Source organism: Gymnoscopelus braueri (genome assembly GCF_963280865.1).
Source record: "Gymnoscopelus braueri genome assembly, chromosome: 2".
In the NCBI taxonomy this organism is placed as follows: domain Eukaryota; kingdom Metazoa; phylum Chordata; class Actinopteri; order Myctophiformes; family Myctophidae; genus Gymnoscopelus; species Gymnoscopelus braueri.
Genome location: NC_137604.1, coordinates 37,250,518 through 37,262,696, shown reverse-complemented (window position 1 = coordinate 37,262,696; position 12,179 = coordinate 37,250,518). Strand labels below are relative to the sequence as shown.

The 12,179-nt window shown below is 38.9% G+C and overlaps 1 protein-coding gene across 1 annotated transcript; it reads left to right on the top strand.

Annotated features, from left to right (window-relative positions):
• Window positions 1–3,977: 3,977 nt before the first annotated feature.
• Window positions 3,978–10,534, top strand: LOC308095523 (opsin-5-like; the record flags this gene model as incomplete). The annotated part of the gene is made up of 6 exons (XM_080442580.1): window positions 3,978–4,110; window positions 5,476–5,681; window positions 8,233–8,332; window positions 8,686–8,790; window positions 9,498–9,721; window positions 10,040–10,534. 6 exons carry the CDS (start codon window positions 3,978–3,980, stop codon window positions 10,532–10,534), a joined length of 1,263 nt encoding a protein of 420 aa, XP_080298706.1.
• Between the last annotated feature and the right edge of the window lie 1,645 nt (window positions 10,535–12,179).

Genomic DNA, 12,179 nt, shown 5'->3' with positions numbered 1-12,179 from the left:
TACTTATATTTAACAATTTTATCACTATATATACTATATATATATCATATATCATTATATATATCATTCACAGTGCAGACGCAGACACTGAATTTCAAACAATGGTGTCACACAGAACTGTTGGAGCTGCAGGTTGATACTTCAAAGTTCACTGCATGAATTCTTTTCATAATTCATGCATGAAAGGGTTAAGCTTTAAAGCTGTAATTAATTCGCTTGATGTCCTACCCGAGATTCAAACCCATGGTGTAGGTGTCAAAGCATCTACTGTCTATAACATTGGTTCTCAAAGTGGGGTCGGGGACCCCCAGGGCTCCTTGGGGGGGTACCAGGGGGTCCCCAGCAAAATTAGTTATAGAGTCACAATCATTTTAACCACTTTAACCATATTTTATACTTTGGCTATTCAAAAATAGCAGATATACAAGCTATATGAGCTTGTAGATCTGCTATTTTTGAAAAAATCCCCTGCACAAAATATTTTTGAAATGGGGGTCCGCAGCCCATCTGACATGAAGGTAAAGCATGTTTTCATTTATCGTTATGGAATGAAACCCATCAAACTACATCACTTAATTATTTACAGACCAAATGTTGAACTGAACCATTGGTTCAGTTCAACATCAGTTTAAATTGTATAGTGTTCCAGTTCCAATTTTGTCTGCACATTTTTGTTTTGTTTTGTTTCATTACTTCCAATCTAACTTGTGTATCCTGCGTCCTATATGAGTTCTCTCTCCTGGAAATGTATTTTGCTCGATTGACACTAATGATAGGCAATATTATCACACCAATACCAGGTGTTATCACACAGTATCAGGTGAAAGTATCACACCAATACCAGAAACTACTTTATTGTCACATCACAGGTTTACAGGTGTAAAACAGTGGGTGAAATTGGTTTTAGTGCATTGTTTTTTGTTATGTTCATAAAAAATGAAAGATCAGAAGGGGGGGGGCAAGGGGGAAGAGAGATCAGTCAAAGAAACAAACAAATCTACATATTTACACATAGTACCTTATAAGAGGTGCGGTAAGTACCTGAGGTAAGACATAAGGTGCGTGAGCATAGCAGCAGATGTATACGTGAGATGCTATGGATGTTATTAAGGTGCGAGAAAAACACAAAAACAAAAGTCAGCGTGTTGTACATGGGACTAAGGTGTAAAGTGTCAGCGCGTGTCGACCGCATAATCCACCTGGTATTGCCTGCAAATGATGGAGGTGAAGTGTGTCCTGCAGGGTCATAGGGTTGACTGTCAGGGCCTGGCTATTAGGCCCCTGGTCTCTCTGTCTCGCTCTCTCTCTATCTCACACACGCACACACGCACACGCACACTCACACTCACACACACACACACACACACACACGCACACACTTCATTCTGAAGTGTAGGCCTCTGCAATTCAAACACACGTGCAAAGTCATTCACCCACACACACGTGATAAGGTGGTTGACAAAAGTCTGTTTGTTTGTTTCTCTCTCCCATCTTCATGCTAATGAAGTGGCAGTGGCAAGTCAAGTGAATAGATTAATTGAAAGACTTGATTGAATTTGTGTAAAAAAAAAAAAAAAACGATGCCAGTTTTCAGCCCCCACCACACATCTGCTATACTCCATGCCCATACACCCACGACTAGGTGGCCAGTCACTGTTCGAACACCATCAAGCTGATACTTGTATTGATCAGTGGCGGAAGAAGTACTCACATGTTGTACTTAAGTAGAAGTAGCAATACCACAATGTAAAAATATTTTGTTACAAGTAAAAGTACCAGTATTCAAAATTTACTTGAGTAAAAGTACAAAAGTATTGGCATCAAAATATACTTAAGTAGGCTACTAAAAGGAGAAAGTACTCATTATGCACAATGTCTCATTTCACAAGTTATCATATGTATAAAATCCTTTGAAAAAATTATAATAATTGAAATCTACAAAGTAACTAGTAACTAAGGTTTTCAGATAATTGTAGTGAAGTAAATGTGCAATATTTGCCTCTGAGATGTAGTGGAGTAAAGGTAAACGTATTGAAAATGGGAAATACTCCAGTAAAGTAAAAAATACTTCAAAATTGTACTTAAGTACAGTACTTGAGTACATGTAGTTACTTTCCACCACTGGTATTGATAACACCCAACTCTATCTGTACAGCCAACTATCTATGTGATTTATTTGAAACCTATACTTACTATTCCATTAAGACATTTTGACCCTGGTGTCAGATAGAATCTCCTGAGGGAGACCCAGTTTGAATGCCAGAAAGGACATAAACATTACAGATTTTGGAACGTATTTCAGTAACAAAAACTTTATTTTAAACAATCTGTATGGTAGAGTATGTTAACACAATACAATTAGCACATACACGTCCCTCGTGTCAGGTATGAGTAGGACACCTACTGGTTAACAAGCAGTATTGCCTCAAGGTCATAAGCACAATACTGTATTATCCCCTGGCCAAGAGGGGATTGCTTCTTCTAGACCAGTGGTTCTCAAACTGTTTCATGTCAAGGACCCCCAAAAGTATATGTATTTGCAACCGCCCACTTGTTATTCAAGTAGCATGTCTTGTGACAGTGATTTAGAATTCAGTGCTCACCAGGATAACTGTTATCCTCTGGTTCCCAGTAGCTGGGGTGTGGGCTGGAAAGAGAGAGAGAGAGAGAGAGAGAGAGAGAGAGAGAGAGAGAGAGAGAGAGAGAGAGAGAGAGAGAGAGAGAGGTCATGGCATGCAAGGTTCAGTGACGCATTTATTACTCATTATTACCAATGAGTCATTTAATGAGTATAGGCCTGTTTCTTAATCATTGAATGAATGAATGACTTGAAGCTTCTTTTAATAATCTAAAATAACAATTTAGAGTCATTTAAAGTGTTAATAATGTATCAAGTTACTGATGAAGTTTAGATTGAGTCAACTTATTACTTAGTTTGTGAGAGCCAGTTACTAAGAATCAGACCATAGTTGTGTAATGTGTTACAACATGGACAGAGTAACTGTCCATGGTGCTGAAAGCACGCAGGTGGAACGTGGTAGGCTAGTTTACAGTCAGTCAGTGCTGGTTAGTTGTGTTGTTTTTCTTTTGCAGCCTACCTGATTACTACTATTGTGCCAACACGTGTTTGACCTCTGTGGTTTGACCTTTCTGCTACAGCCTATCACCAGCTGTTTGTTTGGATTAGAGTGGTCGCGTCACCACGTGGTGTAAAGTAAAGTAGGCTACATTTACTCAAGTACTGTACTTAAGTACAATTTTGATGTATTTTTTACTTCACTGGAGTATTTCCAATTTTCTGTACTTTTACTTCTGCTCCACTAAATCTCAGAGGCAAAAACTTTACTTTTACTACACTACAAACATTTGAAAACTTTAGTTACTTTGTAGATTTTGATTATCATTACAGAACATTACTTTGCCCAATTAAGCTCTGTATACATTTCGGCCATTTGAAAATAGCCGATCTACAAGCTCACAAATGCATGGGCATGGCCATGTGAGGCATTGTGTAGATCTTGTAGATCTGCTATTTTCAAGGGTTCGTTTTAATACATTTTATACATTTGAAAACTTGTGAAATGGGACATTCTGCATAACGAGTACTTTATACTTTTGGTACTTTAAGTAGGCATACATTTGTGATACCAATACTTTTGTACTTTTACTCAAGTCAATTTTGAATTCCAGACTTTTACTTGTAACAGAGTATTTCTACATTGCAGTATTGATACTTTTACTTAAGTAAATCATGTGAGTACTTTTTCCACCACTGCGCGTCACACCTCAGACACCCCTCAGTCCCCACTGAGCGCACAGATAGCAGCACTATACTGTAGGTACTTAGACGGCATTTACCGTGAAGAAACTTTCCAAACGGTTGGACTCGGCGTGGCTTCTGGAGTCTTGGCGGAACGACGCCTCAGAGCTCGGCTTCACTCATGTCGGGCGGGTTGTTGTGAGGTCTACTAACTAGAATGTCATTCACAGGTCCCTTCGATGTTGTCCACTCGAAGTGGCGGAATAACACTTTATACAGGGATTTCAGCAGGGATCCACCTCTGTCCGAACAAGGAGAAACGATCATAGGAGTTTATCTGTTGGTGTTAGGTGGGTATAAATGACATGTTCTTCTCACTTTTTAGAGCCATAACCACGTGCTTTTGCCTTTTGACTGTGGTGAATGATGTTGTTGTTTTTTATGGCTGATAAAAGTTTTCGGAGTAGCCAGTTTTCCTTATAGGCGTAGCCATTTATTTTTCTATTTATTTGTTTATTTGTTTGTTTGTTTGTTTGTTTGTTTGTTTGTTTGTTCGTTCGTTCATTCATTCATTCACTCATTCATTCATGAATTCATTCAATCAATCAATCAATCAATCAATCATTCATTCATTCATTTTAATGCATGCAAACAGCTGCTTGTTATGTCAATGTGCACAATTGCCATAGGTTAAAGTCTCACAGATGAGTCTTGTGGCTGTAGACACATGAATGCATTGAAAATGATACATCACTTTAAGAGTAGCCCACTAGTTAATGGACTACAGTAATATTACTGACCCTAAATTGATTGATTGATTGATTGATTGATTGAATACTTTATTTTGAAGTAGCACATGAAAGTAGGACTACAGTTCAAATAGGTCAACTTGTTTCAATTGGGGTCCTTTTGTACTCAATTCATAGTGACATTAAATGACAGACAGATATATACACTACTATGCAGAACATCATATAAACATTTTAAAAATAAGAAAAACAAAAAATATGTACAGTAAACAAATGTCTTGTAATAGTTCTTACAGTGTTGTGGTGGTGGTGGTGGTGGTGGTGGTTTAGTCTTTAGTGGGATTTGATTCTATTAGTGGTGCAGGACAAATCTCCAAGCTGACCTCAATGATTGGATTCACGTCCAGACTTCAGAGTTCATGACATGTTTTGCCTGCTAGCCTACTGCCTCACTTTTAAATGGAGAGTATATGCTTTTAAATGTATTACCTGTGCTCACTTATTAGGCTGTTTGTGCACTTATTACTGCTCATGTACTAGCCTATATCTTTTGTAAACTGCTATGTGAGTAGGCCTATTTAATACATTTAAACAAAATAATGACACATTTTCCTGTGATTGATGGAGAGTTTAATTTGAGTTATAAAGTTCAAGGGATGTCACCTACAATGTCATTCTATATCCAAACACGAATGCACTCAGTAGAGTACAGACCACCACCAAGACCCATGAAACTGCCCAGTTTGCTCATTTGAAGGGTTAGCTTGATAGTGGCACAAGAGGGTCACATGGTCACCAAAATCAATACTCTTGGGAGCATGTCATGAGCATTCGGTTACTATTTTTTGATAAAATATGTTGGCCACAGACAGAAACATTCAGGGGTGAAAACATATAACCTCCTTGGCGGGGGAAAATAGCAGATCTACAAGCTCAAGCTCCTGTTACATGTGCTTTCCTCATCAGGATGGCTGTCATGGTTCGGCAACAGTATTGTACTCTTCGTTCTGATCAAGCAGCGCTCGACCCTGCAGCCCACCGACTATCTGACCTTTAACCTGGCCATCTCTGACGCTAGCATCTCTGTGTTCGGCTACTCCCGTGGGATCATCGAGATCTTCAACATCTTTAAGGACAACGGCTATCTGATCTCCTCCATTTGGACGTGCGAGGTAGGAACACTGGGCTGAACTATTGGCACGATGCTCCATGAAAGCGGGAAGCTCAACTACTGTGCTTTCCATAGTTTTTGTGCCCAAGGCACACCAAATGGCAAGTAGGCCTACAGGACAAAGGACAACCATATAGCATCCGTACAACGCACCAACTACCTAGATAGCTCAAAGACATTAAAAGGAGAATACCAGTGTGGGAACCACTACTCTAATACAGTGTTTATCAACCCTGGCAAACGTCCCAATTTTGGGCCGGGGCTACTGCTGAGGTGTGCCGCGCCATTTGAAGAAGGTTTGAAAAAATATTTTTTTAAAAAAAGAAAAAGTTTTTTTTTTTTTTTTTTTTTTTTTTTTACAATAATAATAATCAGGCATAGAAACAGCCCCGAGGTGAAAAGGGTGACAACATGCAGTTTTCTTTCCGGGTCAGGTGTCACACTATTGCCCTATTTGGATTCAAAACGGCTAGTGGAAGCTGAAAAGCTACAAGTTTGCATGTCTGAATAATGCAAAAACAGAAATATTTGTTAGCATTTGCTTTTTTTCTCCCCCATATATTTTCATAATAAAAAAATGCGTATCGTATCGAAATCGTATCGAAGTTGTGTGCCCAATATCGTATCGTGAAATTAGTGTATCGGCACACCCCTAGTGTGTGTGTATATATATATACCGTATATATATATATATATATATATATATATATATATATATATATATATATATATATATATATATATACCGTATATCTAGGTGTGCCCTGGGATCTTTTGGCTATGCCAGGTGTGCCTTGGCACAAAAAAGGTTGATAAACACTGCTCTAATATACAGTAGTAGTCAATGGATGGATATAGATATATGTCAACCAAATAATTCATTATTTTAGCATCTACTCACAGAATGGACTTCTGTCTTGCTGTCCTATGGGTTCACACATGTTATGAATTTGAACCCTGTGGTTCCACAACATTCACATTCAGGATCAACTTCAGGGGTCAAAATCAGCAGGCCATTAAAAGCCGTAATATCGTCACTGTGGGGTGGAAAACTTGTATGTCCAAAACTGTTACTTTTCAGAAAATGGAAACAATAACCTGTGTTCCTATGGATCCAATGTTGTTATTATTATTTAATTAAGTATTTAATTTTGTCACAAGTCCTTGTTAATACTTTTAATTTGTTCAATAAAACCTACAGACACTCAAAAGAAAAACATCTAAAATAGCTTTTAAAAAAAGAAAGAAAAGAGTGAGCTTGTAGATCTGCTATTTTTTCTACTTTTGTGACACTGTAGTATGACGAAGTAGGTCATTAATTTACGGGAAAAAAAGAGTTGAAGATAAGATATAGGTTGAGATAAGAGGTTTCTGCCCGACAGCAACGATATGGCGACTGCTGTAGGTGAAAACAAATGTTTCTGTTGCGAGAACAGATACATTAAACTAAATGATGTTTTTATCTGAAGCTCAGAGTTTTAATGCGATTGTCACCTTTGCCATTAGGGACAAGGAAACACATTGGAGTTAAATCAGGCTGTTTATTACTTTTTATGAGACAACCAGAGATTAGGGTTCCAGACATATCTGTCTGTAGGCATAATTATATGTCAACATGCTTATTCAAGTGAATTAGTATATTAGTGTATACAGATCAGGGGCATCATTTGGGGTTCCAGGGGATGGCAATTGCCACCCCCTAGCTTTCACATTTAACCTCAAAATTCAGGTATTTTATTAATATTTCCTCCACCTCTGAATATCTTTTGCAGATTAATCTCATTTTAAATCGACACTTACAGACACTTGTTTTCTTTCTGCAACTATAAGTTCATGAATCACTTTAAAACTGGCCTCCCTGTTTTGGGCATGTCATTACAGGTGAATATGTTTTTTATATATATTTTTTTAAATAGCAAAAATAGCAGATATACAAGGTCACAACGCATCGCAATGTGTTGTGAGCTTGTAGATAGGTTGTAAATCAGGCTTAAGTGGTCACTTTTTAATGAAATGATGCCTCTGAGACAGACAGACAGACAGACAGACAGACAGACAGATTGATTGATTGATTGATTGATCGGATGGAGAATAGATTACTAATGCATTATAGTCTTGTTCATACATACTTTATTTTAACTTATATTGTTTGACAAAGATCATTAGATAAAGGTGAATGTAAACTGTGTGTGTGTGTGTGTGTGTGTGTGTGTGTGTGTGTGTGTGTGTGTGTGTGTGTGTGTGTGTGTGTGTGTGTGTGTGTGTGTGGACAGATTAACTCCAGGTAATAGGATCAACATAAGCTCCTTGGTCTTCAGGGAGCTTGACTTCACTGTTAGATAGTGTCAACCATGTTGACCGGAATTACCTTCTACAGATAATTCTGTGACTTATTAGAATTTAGACTGTAATTTGAACAATTATTACTCTAATCTAGAAAGATTGTTTTTATTACTGCTTCTTTTCCTTTGTAGATTTACGTTTTCTTTTAATGTTAATTAGATTGATAGTGTATTGTAATGTGACTGTATTGCTGTTGCTGTCCTTACCAGGTGGATGGTTTCTTCACCTTGGTATTTGGCCTGAGCAGCATTAACACATTGACCATCATCAGTGTCACCAGATACATCAAAGGATGTCATCCTAGCAGAGGTAGGGCACCACCCAGCCATGCAATTCACTTTCATAAGCACTGAATTTTACTGGAAGGGCTACTTTTTATTGATGTTTTGGGGAGAACTGTTCTAACGTTTTTCATATTTTCTATTTATTGATTTCGTAGTTGTTTAGTTTTTTCGTTTTTGGACTGATTATCTGAATTGACTAATCCACTAGTGAGAAATTATGGCTAAAGTAGACACATTTTCTTTTTTGCCACCTTTCACCAAATGTCGAGGTTAACAATAATATTTCTTCTTTCTTTATACAAATGCCTTTTACAGCAATTAGGTTGGATACATTAAAATGCAATCATTTAAAATAACATTTGTTGCTTTGTTTCCTAGCTCACTGCATCACCAAGACTACCATTGTCATCTGCCTGGTGTTGATTTGGCTAGCAGCTGTGTTCTGGTCAGGAGCACCCCTGGTGGGCTGGGGCAGTTACACAGGTAGGAAAACCACCCATGCAACCAGTTTTCCCTCAACATCTGTTCAGCTCAGTTCAGTTTGGTTTACTTGATCATTTAGATAACTTTAGTTTAGTTTTAAAATGACATATTAAAAGGGGTGATCTTTGTTTGTTAACAATAGCTCTATATTCCAATAGGTCCTCACCATCTCTCCAGCTCTCTCCAGCTCTTTAGTCAACAAAACATATATTTTCAGGTCAGGATATCAATTTTATCCAATGAGGAGAGAGAACTCATACAGGATGCAGGATAAACAAGTGGAATTGGAAGTGATGAAACAAATAAAAAGAGCAGACAAAATTGGAACTGGAACACTGTAAATGATCTTTGTAGGGTTCTCTTCCCTGATTGTACAGTATTTTATATTTACTAAAGAGCTGGGGTGATGTGGAGACCCCTGTGAAACACTCTATAGCAGGGATTATTACTATTAGCATATAGAGTTTTAACTTTTCAACAAAACACGTTCACCCCCTTTAAGAAATATATTAACGATATAACTGACCGTAGATCGGAGGGCATACCTCCATGCCCTAATAGCAATATATGCTATATATGCATTACTATGCAGAGCCATGTAGCGTGGCATGTGATTACCAATAGTACATCCCTATCCCTATCTTTTTTTAATAAAATAAATACAACTTTACTTGAATTGCACTTGTTTTTGTGTGTTTTCTTTTTAGATCGTGGCTATGGAACATGTGAAATTGACTGGGCTAAAGCCAGCTACTCCACCATCTACAAGTCCTACATTATTTCCATCCTGATCAGTTGTTTCTTCATCCCTGTGCTAGTCATGCTCTTCTGTTACATATCCATCATCAACACTGTGAAGAGGGGCAATGCCTTGTCTTCAGAGGGGGACCTGACAGACAGGCAGAGGAAAATTGAGAGAGATGTCACAATAGTGAGTAGCCTACTGCACTGGTTCTCAACGTCGGGTCCACCACGGGTCCAAATGGACCATTACAGGTCTGTAACTCTGAGAGTGTACAACTGGAACCAAATGGGCCACACTCTCATACTGCAGATTTTAGAGTAGATTAGGGTTCCACAGATAACCCATTTGTACACTAGTCTCTCAGAGTTACAGACCGGAAAGGGTCCAATCGCTGGTGGTCTCCTAACCCGACGTTGAGCCTACTGTATGGAGGATTGGCTGGATGATAGCACGCAAAAGTGGTCCAGGACCCATTTACTGAATTCTACTCCCTTTCCCCTGCAGGTTTCCATAGTGATCTGCACTGCCTTTATCCTGGCATGGTCGCCGTACGCTGTGGTCTCCATGTGGTCTGCCTGGGGCTTCCACGTGCCTAGTCTCACCAGTATCTTCACCCGCCTCTTTGCCAAGTCCGCCAGCTTCTACAACCCTCTCATCTATTTTGGCCTGAGCTCCAAGTTCCGCAAGGATGTGGCCGTCTTACTGCCCTGCACCCGCGAAGCCAAAGACACGGTCAAGCTCAAACGTTTCAAGCCAAGGGGGGACGGCCACGGGAATGCACGTCATCATGACACAGGAAACAAACGCAGGGCTCCTCTCAACCAGACAGAGAAGAAGTACGCATCTGGGCGTGGGCACCTGCCCCTTCCAGACCCAAGCCGAGACTCTGGAGTGGGGAGCCCTGCTGGCACACCTCCCCCCGTCAATAAGGAGATGTTCTATATTGAACAACCATATCCATTGGACACTGATCCAGAGTCTGAATGTGCCAGACTGTAAAGAACTTAAAGAGAACCAATATTTGTGTGTGAAGCAATTGTTTTTCCATTCATACAACAGAAGCAGCGGCACATATAGAAATGAACATGCACATCACTCTCTCCGTTAAGAGCTGATCTTTTATTATGGCATTAAAAACGTGAAATGTTGGTCACATCACACTTTCATGAGATATTTTAAAACCCAATATAGGCCTATATTTTTTTGTATTGACAGATCTGTTGTGTATATTCATCACTGTAACTAAGACCCATATTCTACACAAGGAATAGGGCTGGTTGTCGGTGGTGGTTGTCAAATATTAGTCATTTGTGTTACCGATATTTTTTGTATTTAAAGCAAAGTCTGTATTTTACGTGATGAGTTTATTTTCTACTCTAAATTATTTGAGGCAATTGTGAATAAACAGTTTACTCAAAATGTCTCCCTCACTGGAAATACTTTGTCACACTTTAAGGACAGAGTCATCTTCCACATTCAATTATAAGTATGTTTTACAGTAGGTCTACAATCTGCAATTATAAAACAAAACAAAGCAAAGCAAAGCAAAGCAAAACCAAAAAAAAGAGGGGGGGGGGGGGGGGGTAAAAAGCCAGAAATCAACTATCAGTTAGTGTGTAGAGCTATACTGACCTCTGTGATGAGGGAGGGCTGCAAGGAAATGTTTTTTCGTGTCTATGAGGTTGATAGAACTTCATTAAGCCCCCTGGTGGTGTTTTTATGGTGTTTTATGTCTTCTGTGACTATTTTGAGTTTCGACCTGGAGGCTGAAACCGTTTTTTAAATTGACTAATTTAGGGGTGCCGCGGCCTGGCAATGGGAACCATTGCTGTAGGTTATAGCTCATTGTGAGCTACCAAACGATCTGTTTTGTATATTTATTTCTCCCAAACAACAAACACCAAAAGTCCTGTGCAGTATTTACAGTGTAGCTAGGCAAAATTCATAGGTTAACCGAATACGAATCAAAAATAATAAAGACATCAAAATGAAGACTTGGACAAACTGGATAACTGCAGACAAAAAGACAAAACAACTCAGGCAGTGCTATAGCAGGCTATACCTTCTAACTAAGGCCCTGCAGCTCTCTCCCCTGACTGTTGTATGTTGCTAGCCAAACACAGACTCAACTTGACTCATCCCAACCTGCCCTTTATACCAGGTGGATCCTACCAAGACAATGACCTGTAATGCGTAATCAATTAACTCAAATAAAGTTACTGAGTTACTTACCCAATTACATAAGGAATGTACCAACAATTCAAATACATTTCCCAAGCACCAATTAATTCCCCAAACTTAAACAGAGTACTCTTAAACATGGACAAAACACCCCTCCTCTAATGCACTTGGCACCTCCCAATCAAACAGGGTTGCCAACTTGCCAGTACTGCAGAGGAGAGACAGGTGACAAACAATCGCTCATTTAACAGTTTCAAATAATACATTTGAAAAAAGAAAACCTTTAAACCATTGAATAGTCCTTGTAATCTTTATCAATGCACAGGTGTCCATGATGAGTGTAAGTAAACATGCAATACAGAACTAAGACACTTCCAAGCCGGCTTGATGATAACTGGAAGCAGTTGTATAGTTTGTGTGCATGCAAAGTTACTGTTCTTGTCTATAGTGCACAGGTTGCCCC